The sequence below is a fragment of the Chiloscyllium plagiosum genome, chromosome 3 (assembly GCF_004010195.1).
Source record: "Chiloscyllium plagiosum isolate BGI_BamShark_2017 chromosome 3, ASM401019v2, whole genome shotgun sequence".
Taxonomy (NCBI): Eukaryota; Metazoa; Chordata; class Chondrichthyes; order Orectolobiformes; family Hemiscylliidae; genus Chiloscyllium; species Chiloscyllium plagiosum.
The window spans coordinates 74,398,042-74,418,690 of record NC_057712.1 but is presented as its reverse complement, the minus strand read 5'-3'; the positions used below and the strand labels follow the sequence as shown (position 1 = coordinate 74,418,690).

The following is a 20,649-nucleotide window of genomic DNA, read 5'->3' as shown; positions in this document are numbered from 1 at the left end:
TCTCTAGTGAATCTGATTCCTGTGGATGTGGTGTTGATGATCCGGTGTGTGTTCTCTATTTCTGTGTTTTTAATGATTACAAAGGTGTCATCCACATATCTGACCCAGAGTTTGGGTTGAATTTGTGGTAAGACTGTTTGTTCTAACCTTTACATTACAGTTTCTGCTATGAGTCCAGAGATGGGTGAGCCCATGGGTGTGCCATTGATTTGTTCATATATTTGGTTGTTGAATGTGAAGTGTGTTGTGAGGCACAGGTCCAGTAGTTTGAGTATGCCGTCTTTGTTGATAGGTTCACCGTCCTGTTGTCTTTTCTGTATGTCCAGCAGGTTGGCTATTATTTCTCTGGCTAGGGTTTTGTCGATAGAGGTGAACAGTGGCGTTTCTTCCTTGTCCATGTGTATATTTCTGATGATGTCCAAGAATTCCTTTGTTGACTGTATAAAGTGTCTTTATCAAACAGCCAGGGAATTCCTAGAGGCATGGCACTCATCCACAGATTCAATCAATAAGCACATCAACCTGGACCCAATATACCGAGCACTGCAACAGACAGCTGGAACTGACAACCAGAAGCAGCAGAGACAAACCACTATAAATGCCAGAGGAAACATCACAGAAGCGCTTCACAGGAGGCTCCCAAGCACTGAAGATGTCACCTAGACAGGAGATGAAACATTTGCAACACAAATTCCTAGCTCAGCGAACAGAACCACAACATCGAGCACCCGAGCTACAAATCTTCTCACAAACTATGAACTGAGCAGTTTGCTAAGTGCTGGTTTAGTTTTACTGAGAACTTAAAGAGATGCATCAAAAAAAGAGCAAGTTAGTCACATTAAAATTATGTTGTAAAAGCCTGAAACTTATAAGGGAGGAAATTGCAAAAAGTAAAATTAAGAAATGTTGATGTCCAGGGCCTGTGAAAAATTAATAAATTTGACTATACTGAGAAAGAAGGTCATGCAGGTCAGTTGATTCTCAGTTTGGAGGAACAAGAACATTGATATCCTACTTAATCAATTAATTTTCTAAGCTTCGTAATGCAAATTGCTTGTCAGAGCTTTTATTATTGTGCTCAACAATTTCCATGGAGTTCTGTGAAATATACTCAAAAAAGAATAATCCATAATACTTGGACTGAGAGTTGTGGGATCAGTTGTCAGTAATACAGATATGAATGACAAATAATGGAATGTTTTATAGTAGTAAAATTTGTGTACGTACACTGTACTTGTAATCCGATCAATTAGCTGATTAAATGGTTTGATTTCAAACCTTATTCACTATTTGAACCCCAAGGTAAAATTATTACTTTATGTTCACATACCAGACATGCATTATTGTTTCATATATACATTTTAGTGTTTTCTAATTATTCTGGTTTCATGTTTATCTCCTTGATATGAATGTTAGTTAAAGAGGAAGATAGTGATAGTGATATTGCATGCATATTAAATCCACTCATGTGAACTCCAATATCAGAAATTTATGAAATATCAAATTTGTTGAAGCATTCACAGTCTGTATGTGAATCTAGCAATGTGTATGGAGAAATAACTGAACTTGCTTTGCACTCACGGTTCATCTTCCTGCCGTGGTTTGATCTTAGTTTGAAGTCCTCCTGTACAGGCTGGCATAAAGATTAAAGTCTAACTAGGGAATATTTCTGTAATGTAATAAAGAGATAAGTAAATGTGGCCACTAAAAATCTGACATTAAAGTCAAATATAATAAAAATATAGAGTGGATCTATCAATAATTGCAAGCAGATACAAATAGAAATCTTGCTACTGTAATAGGGCTCTTGAAACAAAACTGGCTTAATACACTTAATTTATTTGGAAATAATTAAATACTAGTGAGTACATTATTTCAAACAATAAATAAATAAAATACAGACCAAAAGCAATACTTCAGGAAAGTATTCCAATTATGTTGGTACTAAAAGTACTTCTTCAGGAGGAAAAGGATTGTAGAGTTAGAGAGTCATAGAGATGTACAGCATGGAAACAGACCCTTCGGTCCAACTTGTCCATGCCGATCAGATATCCCAATTCAATCGAGTCCTACCTGCCAGCAACTGGCCCACATCCCTCCAAACCCTTCCTATTCATATACCCATCCAGATGCCTTTTAAATGTTTCAATTGTACAAGCCTCCACCACTTCTTCAGGCAGCTCATTCCATACACACACCATCCTCTGTGTGAAAACGTTGCCCCTTAGGTCTTTTTTATATCTTTCCCTCTCACCCTAAACCTATGCCCTCTAGTTCTGGACTCCCCAACCCCAGGGAAAAGACTTTGTCTATTTATCCTTTCCATGAGTCTGGAAAAACTAACACATCTATATTCATGTGCTACTGATTGGTATTGATTGAGCACATATAAAAGGAAAATCGTGATCATTAAAAAATCCTTTTATAGACAAACCTGATGTAACCTGAATAGAAACCATAGCCTTTATTGAAATAAATTGAACAAAGAAATGAAAGGTTTTGTTCTAGTGGAGACAGGAGCAGCAAATTTTAATGAAAATCTGGGCATTCTTTACATTTTCAATGAGATTTCCAAATGAAAATCAGCCTGATGGTGTCAGGAACAATGATGCTTAATAGTCGGTCAAGCTGTATTATTCTATTTGCAAATAATAATAGTACATGTTACAATGAAAAATGAATGTTATCCTTGGCAGTACGAACTGTTAAAAAGTGTTACTGGAAACCTTTGCATTCAAGAATTGATTTGTAGAAGAATACTAATTAGGAAGGAAAATGTGATGAAACTTTGAGAGGTGAATTGTCCATCCTACAAAATTGTCCTGATCAATACAATATTATTTAGACTGAAAAATATCAATACGCTGTGTTATGAACAAGGAAAGTAGGGTTGTGAGCTAAATTAAACAATCAGCTCATGAAGCTTTGATTTAATAACGTGCAGTGTCTCAGGTGATCCAGGGAATTAAAGTGATGTGGTTTCACTGATTCTCTAAATATACTTAGATTACCTTTTTCCCAAACAAATTCTTACTTTCTTAAAAGATAGATTAAGTGTAGAATTTCATTGAATTAGATTGTTTCATGAAAACATTGATCTTGTACAATGGATCATCATTGAAACTTGAGGTGAATATTTTGCACTGCTAACAGATATTTAAAATAATTGAGTACTTATAGTATCATTATAGTGTTGTTACTAAGACAGTCTATACACTTTGTATCAGATATAAATATCATGTAAAACCAGCTTCAGCTTTGTGTGTCAGAAGTACACCTCAGAGATTTGGGCTCATGGTTAGGAACAGACTTGAAATGTTTTCATGAGCAATTTTGTTATACAGAATAAACTAAAGATGCAAATATACCCTTTAGCTTGATATTATACTACCAGCAACACTTCACATTAAATCATTTGTTTGGAAGTATATAAGGAGTTTGGCTCAACATGCAGCTACATTTTAAAATTTATGGCATAGGAATTCAAGTATAATCAGGAATATCCATCTTTCACACATTAAAAACATTTCAATGGAGTTTATAAAGGTATAAGAGGAGTAAAGGGCTAACATACAGCCAGATCCTTATTCAATCAAGCAGTTACTAAATGCAGTCTCATAGTTTTAGATTAGATTACATTACAGTATGGAAACAGGCCCTTCGGCCCAACAAGTCCGCACCGACCCGCCGAAGCGCAACCCACCCATACCCCTACACCTAACACTACAGGCAATTTAGTGTGGCCAATTCATCTGACCTGCACATTTTTGGACTGTGGGAGGAAACCGGAGCACCTGGAGGAAACCCACGCAGACATGGGGAGAACGTGCATACTCCACACAGTCAGTCGCCTGAGGCAGGAATTGAACCCAGGTCTCTGGCGCTGTGAGGCAGCAGTGCTAACCACTGTGCCACCGTGCCGCCCACGTGTTTTAATGTGTTCATAAAATCAACCCAACTCCTAAGAAATAACATTATTTTCAGAATGGTACATGCACAAAAGACTTCACACCTCAGTGATTTGGCCAATAATGGCAACATTTTATTGATGTTTTATATCACACCATGTTTCACTTGATTAAATTCAAGAAAAAATTGAATATTTATATTGAATTATTTTCAAAGTTACACTCAATTGTTATAAATTGTATTACTGCAGGCAAATGGTGTTCCTGCCATCTGCCATTATCAGACTTGTGTATTCCCAAGTCAACTGAATCACAGGTTAGATCCTTCTGTTTCTCTGGCAAAATAGTGCCCCTTAATCCCAATTTCACAAGAATGCCTACTGCTCCACACAGCCATTCTAAGGCCCCTGCATGAAATGTGCCAAAGCATGAACAGCGTGTGCCTCTGAGACATGTGGGGATTATATCATGGCGAGTTACTTAAGTTATGTAGTTGGCACAGAAAGGAGATATTTGTTCTTTTTTTTATTGAAACACAGGCTTTAAATATGAAAACATATTGTGTTAACAGACAGCTCCAGTCTGTTCCTAAACTTACTTGGGTCTCAGACTAATGCACATTTTGCAGTAGTTGTAACTTGATCCTTATATTGTTTCTTATCAATTGTCAATGTAATAGCTCTGTCGCAAGTATCCAACAGGATTCTACCATATAAATTAAACTATGGGTGTAGATGTACGACTACAAATGTGGAGTAAATGACAATGCACAAAAACTGCGTAACACATAAGAACTAAGAGCAGGGGTAGGCCATCTGCACTCTCAAGCCTGCTCTGCTATTCAATAAGATCATGGCTGGTCGTTTTGAGGCCTCAGCTCCACTTACCCGCCATCTCACCATAACCCTTAATTCCTTTACTGATCAAAAAACTATCCAGCTTAGCTTTAAAAACATTCAGTGAGGAAACCTCAACTACTTCACTGGACAGGGAATTCCACAGATTCACAGCCCTCTGGGTGAAGACATTCCTCTTCAATTCAGTCCTAAATCTGCTCCCCTTAATTTGGAGATTATGCCCTCTTGTTCTAGTCTCACTTGCCAGTGGAAACATCCTCCCTGCTTCTATGTTATCTATTCCCTTCTTAATTTTATATGTTTCTAAGAGATCCCCCTCATTCTTCTAAATTCCAATGAATATAATCCCAGTCTACTCAGTGTCTCCTCATAAACCAATCCTGTCAACTCTGTAATCAACATAGTGAACCTCCTCTGCACCCCCTCCAGTGCTAGTACATCTTTTCTCAAGTAAGGAGACCAGAGCTGCACACAGTACTCCAGGTGTGGCCCCACCAACACCCTATACAGTTGTAACATAACCTCCCTGCTTTTAACCTCAATCCTTTTAACAGTGAAGGACAAATTCCATTGCCTTCTTAATTACCTGTTGCACCTGCAAACTAACCTTCTCTGATTCATGCACAAGGACACCCAGGTCTCTCTGCACAGCAGCATGCTGCAATTTTTACCGTTAAAACAATAGTCAGTTTTATTGTATTCCATCTGCCAGACCTTTGCTCATTCACTTAAACTATCTATGTCCTTCTGCAAACTTTCAGAATCCTCTGCAGACTTTGTTCTACCACTCATCTTACTATCAGCCACAAACTTTGACACACTACACATGGTCCCCAAATCCAAATCATCTAAGCATGTTGTGAATAATTGCAGTCCCAACTCTGATCCCTGAGGCGCACCACTAGTCACTGATCGCCAACCAGAAATGCACACATTTATTCTCACTCTTTGCTTCCTGTTAGTTAACCAATCCTCTACTCATGATAATACATTGTCCAGGATGTGCACCTTTATCTTGCAGGCTTTTGTGCTGCACCTTGTCAAATGCCTTTTGGAAATCTAGATACACCACATCTACTGGGTTCCTATTGTCCACCATGCTTGTAATGTCTTCATAGAATTCCAGTAAATTAGTTAAACATGATCTGCCTTTCATGAACCCATGCTGAGTCTGCCCAATGAGACAACTTCTGTCGAGATATCTTGCTGTTTCTTTCTTGACAATAGATTCAAGCATTTTCCCCACTACAGAAGTTAAGTTAACGCGATTTGTTAATTATATAAGAAAAATGCAGAGAAACGTCCAATTACATATGCTATTAACAGTTCATTTGTGACTGACAGACTATAATTCACCGAATGCTGTAGTCAGGTATAAATAATACAGAGCAAATGTTTTGTTAATTTTTTTAAAATAGACCCCGCCGAAATGGACACATTTAGGAGCGATTTGTTTAGAAAATACCGAAGTATTCAAGGAAAGGAGATACAACCTGGGGCCAATGGGGCGCATCCGGCGGCTGTTTCATTTAGTCGCTGCCAGGCAACTCGACTGTTCAAAGTCAGCCAATAACCCCATCACATAGCTTCAATTGCAGAAACATTAGTTGAAGCCGCACACAGCATTCTAAATTTGCAATCAGAATTACTTAATAGCCTAAATTGCAAGAGTTTACGTCCCGGCTGCAGATAATTATCTCTTTGAACCAGAAAAATGTCAGGGATTTTCGGTTTCGGCTCATTAGGATTTCTCGATATCATCTCACTATTGACTGAACGTTATATTTTGAAATTTGGTTAGAGAAAAGTATCAATTTGGTTGGATATTCAGAATTATTTTCACAGTTCGATATAGTTTATCCTCCCACTGATACATTTGGGTGATCTGAGGAATATTAAGGGTGTGTGGACTATGTATTTGATCCTCATCAGATCAATTAATTATCGGCAAAATTTCACAACAAGCGCTAATTGCAGCATACAGAGGGCAAGACATTTGTGTTCTCTATTTAGGTTCCATGAGAAAGAGATACACGAACTGTTTAGACATGTTTATGATATTTTCAGCTTGATATCTGAGCTATCTGCGAACATTACAGCAGGGGTGTACTTGACAATGTTGGGATTTATGTCTGTGGTTTTCAGCGAAGCCTTTTTTTTTTAACTTGCATGTTTTGTGGCAGTGAAAGGAAATTCGAAACAAGTTAAAACAAATTTAACGATGTGAAAAGTTTAAATGACGATAGGTGGATCTGAAAGGCCTCATCAGCTTCCCACCTTCGGATATTTCATTACGTTAAGCACGCGAAACGAAGGTGTTGTATATTTCTCCCACTGTTAAACCGAAACAGATTTGTGATGTGTTTCTGTAGCAGTTAACTGAGAAGTGAATTCTTTCTATGCTCTGTACTCATGCGCTCTATTCCTCTCGGTTTGTGGTGTACCCTGCTCAATGATGATAACCTCGCGCGCGTTACAGTGGGTGCTCTCTCTATCTGTTTCAATACCTTATATGTTCCAACTTTCAGAACGTTACTCTAACACTGTAACTCTGTCCCTGTTCTGCTTATATATCCTTTCCACTTTTTTTTTGTTTTTTTTTACATTCTCAGGTCTGGCGCACCAGGAAAAAAACAAGGATCTTTACTGGTTTTAGAGCACCCCACCATCTACCTCGTTCGGCTCCCTGTATTTTCTACCTGAAACATTTCTCTTCCTCTGTGTACAGTGTGTAACAGATTTTGATCTCGGTTTCAGCTCGCCGTTACCCCCTTTGTGGTGGACCTCTGGTAAGCTGAGTGTTTAACACAGCAAAACGCTTCAATCAAAACAAAATTACAAACGAATTATTTTTCAAACTACAAACTTCTCAAACAAGGACAAGATTCCGATCATCAGAGGGACGTTACAAGAAGAAGCGGTCTTGGGGTGTTTTGAGCCGTTTCAACAAAGTAATCATTCTTTTTTCACCAAAACATAATCCAGGCGGCTGAACCAAGTTCTACTTGATCAATTCTACCCTGAAAGTGCGTCCCGGACTCATAAAACTGGACTAGCTGTGACTGGGACCTTCTGATAGACTCCAAATTGCTCGCCGAGATTAAAATGCAAGCAGTTTTGTTTTCAGTGTTGATTGTGACAGGACTACGATACAAATGTTTACTCGTGACAAATGTTTAATGTTAAAAATGGGCAGGTTGACTGGGCTAAACTGCCACTCTGCGTGCTAAGTCCGTGCCTTTCCCCCGTACTCACACGTGTTGAGTAGCGGCTGGTACTCCAGCAGCTGTCCGTGTGGGACTGCCAGTCTCCAAGATTTCTCAGAGCGGAGGAAACCAACGGTTTTGTTTTTTTTGGGAGGGGGGGAAGGTGGGGGTCGATGCCAATTTCAAGTTCCACCAGGATATTTTTTTCTCTCTGACAGATGAACTCCAGTTGATAAATTCTGCGTGGTTTCCTTTTCTATTGTGTTTGCCTTCCTTGTTTTAAGCTGTTCTGGAGAATTGTTTTGTAACTGTCAAAACACGCTGAGTCTGTTCATTGACGGAATACAAGTAGTTCAAATACCTCTGTAAAAAAAAAGAGACTGTATAAAATTGTATTGTTCGGACATGGCTCGTTTTCAAGTGTGAATATGTGTTAACTTTATTTCCATGTGCGTTCATTTATTAAACTTTGAGTAAGTGAATTGAAGCCGGGACCCGGATTGTGGACATTTCCTGCCGTTTTGGGGTTTAGCAAATTGGTAGACCGTCCAACCAAAATATTGTACATTAGAGCATGTCCGCATTCATTAGTTATGAATGTCTTGTTTCAACTGTAACAAAAGTGATTTATTTAAGAGACGATTGGGAATGAGAAGGAAATGCTAGATACCCGCCTAGACAGCAGTGAGGGGAGGAATAACTACCAGCAGACCAGTGGCGCTTCTTCCAAGGAGTAAGGCCCTGTCCAGTCTCTAGAGCTCGGGCCTTTCATTATGGTGACAATAAATGTTTCTTACTTCCCCCTCAAGTTTTCACATGCCGACGGGTTCTTTCTCTCTGACTATTCCACTGACTAGATCTTTTATGTGTTTCTGCTGGCCCTGGGCTCGCGTGTATATGTTATTGAGCTGCATGTCTCTCCCTCTGCACCCCCCCCGGCGCCTGTCCTAACAATTGACGATTTTTGAAACGACTGTTTGCCGACATATCAGCTGCAAGAAGCTTCCTTCGCAGCCTCACTCTGACTGTTTACCAGGGGACAGTAACAAGTTGGGTATTTGAGGGGGATTGCTTTTAAATTGAGTTCCGTGTCTGTGCGTAACATTCGGTATTTTCTCATCTGGGGAGCAGGGGATTCCAACAGGGATTACGGGGTAGAGAAAGCGGCCGTATTCCGCTGTGTCTGTCAGACCTGCCGATCTCGGTTATGTCGGCTGTGGGATGTGTACATGACATTATCTGGTCGGCGGTACCCACCAGACCGTTTCCCGGCCACTCACTTCCCCATTCACAAAATCGCGGGTTGGCGAGCCCAGGTCTGAAGTGTCCCCTCAAGGTTTCTGTCATTATTTCCTTGGTACACCGACTCTGCCTCACCCATCACTCTCAAGTGTTTCGATGTGGTTTGCCTCTCTGGGAATAAAGGGCGCCTGAACCGAATAAGATTTCACCCGAAATTGCCCAAGCCGTGAATTTCCGCCGGTCAAATGTCAATTTCAGGCCGGGGAGACCCACCAGATTGGAATATAACGTCGACATGAACGTTACAGAATTAAATCTGGCCGGAGTTGAGTTGGATACAAACTTCCAGAAGGAATTGTGAAAAAAAAAGATTGGATAGAAGTCTGTCTTGTAATCGTTCAGTTGACAAAATTAACAGAGCCGCCCGTGGCATTAGGAATGATGTGACTTTACACCATCACAGTTCTGCGTCTGGTGCAGAAAGCATGTTGACAAATCCCTGAAAGTGCGGCATTTTTAAAATTTACCCGGATATGACACTGAGAAGACATAGCCGTCTTTTCTCAGGCCTGTGAAATGAATCCGTTCCAAGGTGCCTGCTATCTGAGAGGGAGCACTCGCCGGCTAATGTTTCCATGGCTGGAATATTTGTAAAGTTAGCGCATAATCTGAAAGTAGAAACTAATAAATTATTGGGTGCTAATTGGGGCTGGAGTCGGGCCGTCAGCGAGAGCCAATTCCACTACCCAGTCCTCATACCCTAAAAAGGAAAGGGAGCGCGTCCGAAGCAGCACCGTTGCCAGCAAGAAATGACCCGCTTTACATTTCAAACCGAGCAGGCAATCTCAGATGGCATGGTGTGCTCCCTGAAGGCCAAACAGGACAACACTGTATTACAGCTGCGCTTCACAAGAACACAGTTTCCAGTTAAAATTGCTTCTGTCTTCGATTCAGTCCGAGTTTCTGAGCCGTCCATGACTACTCAATATACGAGGGCTGGTTTCAAATATCTCGCGTGCAGCCCCGAGGACGGTGAGATAGGTTATTTTGATCGTTTGTCAGCTATTCACGTAGGAATGTATTCGATCGGTCAGCTCCAATAACAAAACAGCTCAGGGAAACCTCTGCGCCGTAAAACGCTGTGTAATTCTGAGAATGTTGAATGAAATTTAATAAACCGGCGATGGACCATCTCAGAAATTCTCGCTACTGTCCAAGAATTGGCTTAATTATTACCATCGTTTTATTTTCCCCCCTCTCTCTCTCTCTTCCCCGCCCCCTAACCCACCAATGAGGATGTAGAGTTAGACAATCGGAGTGTGGCAAACAAAGTGATCGGGAGAATGTAGCTACAAGACCCCCGCTGAACTTTCCACTCAAACCGGTCGTTGTTAATTTGGAAAGACAAGCTGTAAACTAAAGCCTGCTGTAAAGTACTTTTCATCTCTCCACCCAAACGGATATCTGTAAAGTAAATGTTGATTTTTTTCTCTGACATCTCAACACTTCTCATCTGAATCACTCGGACGTTGTGTTAATAAATTTAAACATTAAACATATGGACAACCTTGCGTTCATTCGATACACCGCTCGATCCAATCAAAATCTATGCTGTAGTTCTATCGCCAGCAAAGCAGCGTTAAACTACAGTATGTGTCGACAGGACAGTTCCAGAAGCGAGTCAAAATGACTCCGCCCATCTACTTTGGATTCCAGCATCTACAGATTTTTTTTGTCTGTAGATTTTATCTAATCTGACACCTGGGAGCTGGTGACGCGATGTTGCCTTGATTTGTAGATGCCGGTGTTGGACTGGGGTTGGTTAACACTGGGCACAAATAGCGCCCCACCCCCCCCCTCCCCACAGGCAGCTTGTTCAGTGCCCGGCAGCCCCTCACCTTAACATTGGCTGGGTGGGTGTAATGTGGGGCTAGAGCAAGGAGCAATAGGGTTTACCCGCTCCCAGTCGGGCGGAGGACGCTCAGGACCATGTTTTCAAGTTGCTAGGTTGTGATGGTGAGAGGAGGGAATGAAGTTAGACGGGAAGAGTACGGGTAAGTGGCGTTGAAATGTCCATCAGCCGTGATTGAATGGCGGAGTGGACGCGATGGGCCGAATGGTCGTACTTCCACTCTTATTTCTTATGGTCTTAGACTGGGACAATGGAAACGTGACTTGAGAGACGTGGAGGGAGCAGCTGATTTCCGTTTCACACTCTTTTGGAAAGTCTAACTGATTGTCACCACATAAAAGAGAACAAGATAAAATTGGTCTTTTCCAAGAAACATCGAATTCATCTGCTGCATGGAGTTGAAGCTTATTGTAATTCAGCATCATGGTCAAATGTGAATTACGAATGTCTGTTGTCCTTCTGTTTTCCCATTTAGCCACGCAACTCAATCCTAATCAGAATTTATTGACTTCTAACAGCCAATTATCTGTATTTTGGACCGAGATGTCTATTCACTTTCCCTTTAATGGCAGACTCAGAGTGATGATGGGATTATTTGTGTTAAAGTGCGATCCTATTCCCCTCCACTCCTCCCGTCCCCATCAAATATCACCTGAGAAATTTCTAGGTTGAAAAATATAAAAAATGACATCCAATGTTGAGCCACTGAATAGGCCTGACTTTCTGTTCATGGATTTAAATGGCAGGAGTTACACTGCAACTTGAATGGAAGGAAAATCAGGCTGGTTAGAACGTAGAACATAGAACATTACAGCGCAGTACAGGCCAGCCCTCGATGTTGCTCCGCCCTGTCATACTAATCTGAAGCCCATCTAACCTACACCATTCCATGTACGTCCATATGCCTGTCCAATGACGGCTTAAATGCACTTAAACTTGGCGAATCTACCACCATTGCAGGCAAAGCATTCCATAACCTTACTATCCTCTGAGTAAAGAAACTACCTCTGACATCTGTCTTATACCCATCTCCCCTCACTTTAAAGTTGTGTCCCCTCGTGTTTGCCGCCACCATACTTGGAAAAAGGCTCTCCCTGTCCACCCAATCTAACCCTCTGATTATCTTGTATATCCCTATTAAGTTCTAACCCTCTGATTATCTTGTATATCCCTATTAAGTCACCTCTCAACCTTCTTCTCAAGGCCCTCAGCCTTTCCTCGTAAGACATTCCTTCTATACCAGGCAACATCCTAGTAAATCTCCTCTGCACCCTTTCCAAAGCTTCCACATCCTTCTTATAATGCGGTGACCAGAACTGTACACAATACTCCAAGTGTGGCCGTACCAGAGCTTTGTACAGCTACAGCATATCCTCCTGGTTCCGGAACTCAATCCCTCTATTAATAAAGGCCAAAACACTGTATGCCTTCTTAACAACCCTGTCAGTCTGGGTGGCCACTTTCAGGGATCTGTGTTCTGTTACAAGCTTGCCAACCACCCGACCCATTGGTGATGCATTGCCTAGGGGTATTATATGAACTCCTTGCAGATACATAGGGACCATTTAAAAAGAAACAAGTTCCTGATTCTCAAACTTTGCCCACCATCAACAAGAGTCCATAAAATGTGGAGCTGGAAAAAAAACACAGTAGATCAAGCAGCATCAGAAGAGCAGCAGAGTTGATGTTTCTGGCAAGATCCTTCACCAACGTGACTTGCTGTGCTTTCTCCAGCTCCACATTTTATGGACTCTGTAGTCCTTGCTATCTCCACCATCAGCAAGACGCAAGTCAGGAGAATGTTCACCATTTACCTGGATGGGTGCAGCATCAAAAAGAATAGAGAAGTCCACGACAAAGCAATCCACCACATTAAACATCACTCCCTCAGCCACTGACACTGGCAGCAGTGTGTAAACCTACAAGACACACTGCAGCAATTCATCAAGGCTACTTCAACAGCACCTTACAAACCCCACCATATCTACCATCTAGAAAGACAATGCAGTAGATGCAAAAGTCCATCAGCATCTCCAAGCCACTCACCATTCCCAGCTGGAAATATATTGACATTTCTTCTCTGTTGATGAATCAAAATACAGGAACTTGCTCTAAAACATCACAATAACGTACTTTAAAATGTATTCAAAGTCAGTTGTGATAATGTAAAAAATTAACACGCACACACACATTCTGCAAGAGATGATCAAAACCAAGTGAGATTGATTTAATGAATGGTCCCTGCTGACCAAAATAGCCCAATATGGAATTAAAGCCAACATAATGCACAGAGTGTAATTCCATTATGCAGACACAACTAAACTGGGAAATTGTCAATTTACTTTACTATTTAGGGAAGATATGAAAGATAAACTAGAAAATTTGGGGCCTTTAGTTTAATGTCAGTTGTAGTGAAGTCACTAGAAACTGTTATTGCGAATAGAGTGACTGGGCTTTTGGATAATTCTGAGCTGATTGGGGAGAAATAGAATGGATTTGTGAGGGATAAATAATGCATAGGTTTTTTGTGATGAACCAACAATGAAGTAGCAGTAGTAGGCTATGAACTTTTAGATGGGCATGCAACAAGATTCTATCTGTTATGAGTAGCTGATGGTAATTTTGGACAAGTAAGGCCTGGCTTGATGGATCATATGTATCTTGTTTATTGTTTAGTTAGTTAACAAGATGGTTAATCACTGAAGCATAAAAAAAGGTGCTGTAAATGTTCTTTAACTTAAGATTATTGCACAACAGAAAAGTAATACAAACACAGCTGTTTATCCATATCCTGGCATTAGAACAACTTTAACACAAGTATTTCAACACTATCCAATTCCCAGACTGATGTCAGAGAAACTATACTCCTACCTTAATTCTTTATGTTTCCACTTAACTGACTTCTTCCAGTTTCTTTCCCTTGAACTGTAGAGACAAGTTTATGATTCCTCTCTGAGCCTGATGGCATAAACTTCTCACAATTCAGATGAACTAAATGTTTTCAACATAACAAATTCTCTGGGCTTAGAGACTTTGCAAACTAGAAAACTCTTTGCTGGTTTCCTCCGAATTGAACAAACGTCTGCTTGAAGGAAAGCTACAAACATACTTCTGAATTTGATACTTTAATTCTTCTCAACTAAAAGTTCTGGTGTTTTCATATACTTTATGGCTTAATATATATGCACTTTCTGTTATAAATCCAAAAGTTTAAACATCTTATTCTATCAACACTCCAGGGGTTCTCCCAAGTCTTGGAACTGAAAAGTTTAGATCAGTGATCCAGAATTACATTCTAATTTGTATTTTTTAGAAGTATCAAACCACTGGCCCACATTCAAATGCTTCTCTTCTTAAAACAATCCAAATTCCAAATATGATAATATATTTTATATACCTATCATCACACACATAAAAGTTAACAAAAGTGAAAGCTATTGGCTTGGACAGTGAATGTTTTTTAATAACAGGAGTCACAAAGTATGCAAAATAGTGCTCCATTCAATAGGATGGGATGAGTGATGTTCCCTAGAGATATATATTGGCTTGTGGCTTTTTTCCTGAATTGATAACACCTCAGGTAAAACAATTAGAGAGGTCCATATACAAATTATTGGCAAAACTAAGTCAGCAAAGCATGGCAAGTAGTATAGTAGAAAGTGAACTAGTGTAACAAATGGAAAATACTTCCAGATTCTAGAAATCTGAAATAAAAAGTCAACAGGTATGACAGCATCTATGACAAAATAAACTGAGTTAATATTTTGAGTTAAGTATGTCTCTTCTTTGGAATCGTTGCAGGGCCACGATTTTCAGCAAAAAGAGCATTTCCTGACCACTCCTGCCTTTGTTTAGCTTTGATGGAGGTGAGTGAATTCGAAGCTCTGCACCTTGTGTTGCTGGCACAACAACTGGTTTGGTTGCATCTCATCGTCTGCTGCTCTCATTCTGCATCTTCTTTGGAATGGAGAAGAGACAGAATTGTGATGGGTATTCTACTGTTAGAAGGAGGGAGGTGGAGATGGAACAAAAGTGGAGGCCTAGGTTAGAGCACAGAAGAGATTAAAAGCTATGTCATGGAAGAAAATACCAAATGAGTGGTTATGGTTGTCGTAAAGAAACAGAGTATTGGTATAGACTTGGCGTTAATGGCAAAATGAACACTAGAGTTCATGTCTGTAAGCATTGAATTCAAGATTGAATCTATAAAGTTCTAATGTGTCTCCTTAAAAGAGAAGGTACTATGCGTTGAGCTTAGCTGAACCATTACAGCAGGCAGAGTACACAAATGTGAGGATGAGAAAAAAAGAATTAAAAAATCAAGCAATTGGAAGGTCAGGACCTGGAATATCATGCTTGTGGACTGAGTGGATGTGTCTTGCAAAGCAGTCATCCAATCTCCATTTAGTTTCCCTAATGTAGAGGAGAACATTTACCTGGAAGGAGAGTTTGGGCTCTTTATCAGTGACGTGTTGTACCTCCTGGCATTACATGGGAAGGTGCTGTCAGTGAAGAGGAGGTGATAGAGCAGTGCACTAGGAAAGGAATAGTCAGAATGCTGACACAGGAAGAGGAGGGCAAGATGTGACTACTGCTGGCATTATGCTGGCTGTTGTGTAAATAATAGAGGATGATCCTTTGAACATAGGATCTGTTGAGCTAGAAATTGATCACAAATGGAACCTTGTCACAATTTTGGGAGGGAGGGAAATGGATCAAGGCCCTGTCAACCACAATGGGGAGGAATTTTTGGTTGAGGAAAAAGGAAGATAATTTATGGAGGATTTGATCATCAGACGTAAAAACAGAAATGGAAAAAGTGGGAGAATAGAATGGAGCCCATATGGGAAGCAGGATGTGAAAAAATGCAGTTAAGATTACTGTGAGAGATGATGGGCTTACAATGAACACTTGTAAGTATCCTACTCTCAGAAATAGATACAGAGAAGCCAAAGAAGGTAAGGGACTTGACAGAAATGTGATGGGAAGGTGAGAGAAAGTTGGCGATTGGAAGCAAAAAGTTGATTTTTTTTTCCATTTCTAGGTGAGAGCAGAAAAAGGTATAAATATCGTAATAGATGTACAGGAAAGAGTTGGAGAAAGGAGGCCTGAGTAGGACTGGAATAAGGGATATTCAACACATCCTACAAAAGACTGACAGGACCCATATGGATACTCATAACAGCATCATTCTCTCAGCTCTAGCCATGACATTGTAGTCAAACCTCACCGTTAAGAGTGAGGCAGTTGCTGTGTAGTGCTCCAATCTTAAACCTGCAGGAGCTGAGCACAGACTCTCAGACATTTCTTCCTACCGTCACTAGACCAAGGCACCACTGTGGATAAGCAAAAAGAGTGAGATGTTCAAGTACAGGAATTATTTCAAGCTAGTGGACAGGTTAAAAAATATATACATATAATGTGAGGTGGTGTGGCACACAGGATTTGCAACTAACATACTGTATTAGCTCTCATGACATAAACATAAATATGAGACATAGGTCACATGTTGAAGAATTCAATGAACTTTGATTGCAGCTTCTGGTATTTGCATATGTACACTCCAATTACAAACGCTTGAATGTCTAGGCTCAAGCTAAGCAATTCAGATGTATTATAGCACTCTTCTGTCTGTAGGTGATGCTACAAGAGGGACAGAGCTCAGTAAGAAGTAGACTGAGCTTTATACCATTGGTTCACATGCAATGAGAATGTCATGAGCATGTCCCTTAAGCATTTATTGTATATTTGCTGCAAGACATAACACAACAGAAGAGTTATAATGGAATTTTAACCTTTATCTGAAGAGAGCTGGAATGCAACGGCTGAAGTAATATTACAGCTGAACAGGGTTGTTTAGATACCTTCAGGGTACTGCAGTCAGTCATCACATCTTTGAGAAGGAGCAGTACAGATTTACCAAAGGGTGCCAGGGTTAAAAGGATTAAAAATATAAGACAGGGTGTTTGACATTATTAAAAATTAATTGTTGCTTATTATATTGATTGTCATATTTTTATGCAATTATTTTTAATTATCATTATCATTATCACAGCATCATTCAAATACCTCAGATTAAATTTTCTATTTGTTTTGGAATGTTTATTACACAATAATTTATTTTATTGTTGTCAATCAATGCATTATGCTGCCCAGTAAGGGAGGTGTGGGCTGCTGCTGAATGGGGATTTGGAGTTGCTTTTACCTGAATCACAGTCGGATAAGTTATTCACAAACAGATCAGCCAGCAAAGAGTTGCCTAGAATGTTGCTGCTCCTGCTCTTTCTCTTTGAACTTTTCCTCTTGCGCTTCAGCTGTTCCTCACAGAGCTGGTTGCAAGGGTTGTCCCACTATGATGAAGCCAGCATCAAAACACCATGAACCTTGATACACATTCTACTGAGTATTGCAAGACGCCTGTTGCAAAGTCCAAGCACTGTAGGTGTTGATTTAGCATGCTAATTGTCGGCTCAATCACATTTTATGTGGTACAGCATGGCTTTCATTTTATATATGCTGGAAAGGGGTGCATGGATAATGAAACTAAGTAATAAATCATGTGGTTAACAGATATCCTTGTTATCCTTTATATTTCCATTGTCTGTGTGGTGCCTCAATTTGGGTGGCAATGTAAACTGATACAGAAGCAAAGGGATTACTTCCAACATACGAGATGCGCTTCTCTATGAGGCACTGTGTATGGAACACACCAAGTGGATCTTCAGGGAGTGGAGTTCCTTTCAGTTGTGGTACCTCCAATCTCTGAGTTGACATGTAGTGCTCTCAGTGTGAAGTGCTAACCATCAATTGCTTCCTCCACCTTAGGGGAAGCCAGTAATACTTGTATAACCACATGTATACCCTACCTGCTACTCTAGCAAGAAAGAATTCTATTGAATTTCTTTCAATATAAAATCTCATTAGTCTCCCAAATACAACAGTAAGTGGCAAACTGTTTGTTGTTACTAACTTCTCCAGTTCCAGCCTGGAAGAAAATTAGTGCATTCAAGTTTATTGGCTTGCTCGCCTTTCACAGCCATTGACAATGTACTGCATAAAGGGGGCACACTTCAGTAAGGATTCATCACTGTTTGTCCCTGAAGTTCAGGTAAGAAAATTACTCCCTGAACAAGCTGGGTGAATATAATGTCCTGCTGAAAGTCCAACTCTCCCTAATCCTTTTCCTCCAACTTCTAGAAATATGACAAGCTCTATGTGACCTTGAATCACTTGCCAAGACATACTGTATCACAATGGGAATGTCTATTATTAATGTGTTATGCATAACCCTTCATGTCAGAAAGCCCTCAATACCTGCCACACCATGTAGTCTTAGCAAATTTGAATAATTCAAGAAGTTAATAGCCAAACATCAATCAGAAGCTGACCTATAAATAACACTGGTTAGGAGTCTTTCTACTGCTGAAGACTAGTTTCTTAGAGAAGAGAACCTTTACTGCTGTCATTTGACCTGACCTATGTGCCCCACACTTTTACAATTGATTCATACCTGGTCTCTAAAGTGGTCATCAAAATATTACCATCTCTGTAATGCTACTAATGAAGAACATTCATTTATTTTCATAGCCTTCAGAGTTATTCTCATGGCACAAGAATAAATAAAATGTCTCTTTACCAACGTTAACTAACTTGAATTTTCAGGTTTTATTTTATTTCAGATGTTCAGCATTTTCAATTTTTCCTTTTTATTGCATCATTTGTATGAAGCTTGTCACCATTTCGCAAACAGCACATCAACAACATGGGACATCATCACTGTTGCAGCTGTTCTGCACAGAGTTGAGTTACTTTATTTAGGGTTATTAATTTTTTTACTCAAAATATTTAAGAATGACAAATTATTTAAAAATAGATCCAATAGAAAATGCAAAATACTTGTTCAGGTTTTCTGCAAGTATTGCCTCGGATTTGGTACCGTTTGTTGGTCCCTTAAGCTGATGAACCATCTCAACTTTTTAACGGATGTTGATGCCAATTGTTTTGTATCTGATAGTATTTTCATGGGGCTCAGAAGTATAGCAAGAAAGCTCTTTTGGAGACTCAACCAGACCTCTTTGTCTTTAACATCTCTGAAGCTAGGCTGAGTTAACAATAGGAGAGGCATTATTTACTATGGTTTATACATTACCATATTCATGGTATATAAAACATAAAGAACATGAGTTTGGCATTGTCATTTAATATCCTTTTGTATTACAAAAAGAGAGAATACAAATACACTCAGTAAATTGATGAAAATTATTATTTAACTTAGAAAGAAATGGATTCACTGATAATGCTGAAGTCACTTCCTTCTCACAGTTTTTCTGTTGCCCATCTGACTGCAGGTGTCTGCTGATAATTAAAAATGTTTCCTTCCCAAGACTTGCAGGGAATGAAGAAAATTATCAAGACCAAGTGTCTACATGTCTCCAGAATGAGTAAATGCTGCAAATGAATGGGCTAAGTAACTTCCCTATTAGTAGATGGCCTACCCCACAGGAGACTAATGGCGGAAAACTACTTGCCAGACAAGCTTCATTTCAGCATTCATGCTTGGATTGTATTCGTGGCAAAAATGGGCACAGAATCTAAAAACATGACAGCAGTTATAGATACAATTTATATCCCACAAATGGGCTGACCTGGTAAGTGCTGACTATCACAAGTGGAATGCTCGTCATGTCCCTCTGATTCCATTATGCATTCCATTTATATCACACATTAAGCAAGTATTAAAAGACAAGATCAAATTTAATTTCAAGACATAACAAAAGTAATGTGTGAATTAGTGTTCCCTCACTCGGAAATATTTACTTACAGTTACCTGTTCCCAGTGACAATGTTATTACTATAAACATGAAAATAGATTGCACTTGGTACATCAGAAAATATAGCCATCCTTTAACTGGTCTCTGATATCTCTATGTTGTTGTTTCTCATTGTTTCTATTCTACATTTTATCCTCTTCTGCTTTGCTATTTGTACCTCAATTCCTTTTGCTTCTCTCCTCATTTTCATCTGCCCTTTCAACCTGCAACTAGTGCATATGTTTTTGGGCTTAATTTAATTAATATTAAAATGAAAATTTTCCCAATAAAATGTTTAAAGGTTCTGAAACAAATACTATAAGGTTTTTAGGCACTACTCACAAGAGAAATTTATTATCAATTTTGTCTCCATAAATCTTTCCAAATTGTTTCCATTTTAATCAAAAAGAAACTGGTCGGAATGTGCTAGAAAGTGAAGGAAAATATCACTGGATTGAATAGTAAAAATGCATCTTGAGAACTGAGGCTTGTTAACCATGCTCAGGTTGCATCTCCAAATTCAGCTCCTGGAGTCACAGCTCTGATCAAAACCTGTGAGAATTAACCTGAAAACCGAGTGTAAGCTGGTCTATTAAGTTGCCAAAGGTGCAACATTGGTTTGCTCAAACGCAGCCAGCAATAAACGTCACCTGCACACTAAGAAAGTATCATTCACTGCCCTGAAAGCAAGAGCAACTGGGCCTGAAATATCTC

At 39.7% G+C, this 20,649-nt stretch overlaps 1 protein-coding gene and 1 long non-coding RNA gene across 4 annotated transcripts in view; one reads left to right on the top strand and one right to left on the bottom strand.

The window, feature by feature from the left end:
* LOC122545567 overlaps positions 1-6,387 on the bottom strand; it is a 9,949-nt gene extending 3,562 nt beyond the window's left edge. The window contains exons 1-2 of the long non-coding RNA XR_006310562.1: positions 6,259-6,387; positions 1,582-1,669 (exon numbers count right to left, since the gene is read on the bottom strand). This is a non-coding gene — a long non-coding RNA (uncharacterized LOC122545567). The remainder of the gene's footprint in view (positions 1-1,581; positions 1,670-6,258) is intronic.
* vgll2a (vestigial-like family member 2a) overlaps positions 1-17,662 on the top strand; it is a 23,053-nt gene extending 5,391 nt beyond the window's left edge. Inside the window, exons 1-4 of one of the 3 annotated variants that reach the window (XR_006310559.1) lie at positions 6,989-7,080; positions 7,378-10,245; positions 14,927-14,991; positions 16,170-17,662. Coding sequence is in view for 2 of the 3 variants with exons in the window: in XM_043684529.1 (XP_043540464.1) it covers positions 7,378-7,421 (44 nt within the window). In the remaining variant the exon portion in view is untranslated. Of the gene's footprint in view, positions 1-6,988; positions 7,081-7,377; positions 10,246-14,926; positions 14,992-16,169 lie in introns of those variants that run through there. The other 2 variants (XM_043684532.1, XM_043684529.1) reach the window with 2 other exon arrangements.
* The last annotated feature ends 2,987 nt before the right edge of the window (positions 17,663-20,649 follow it).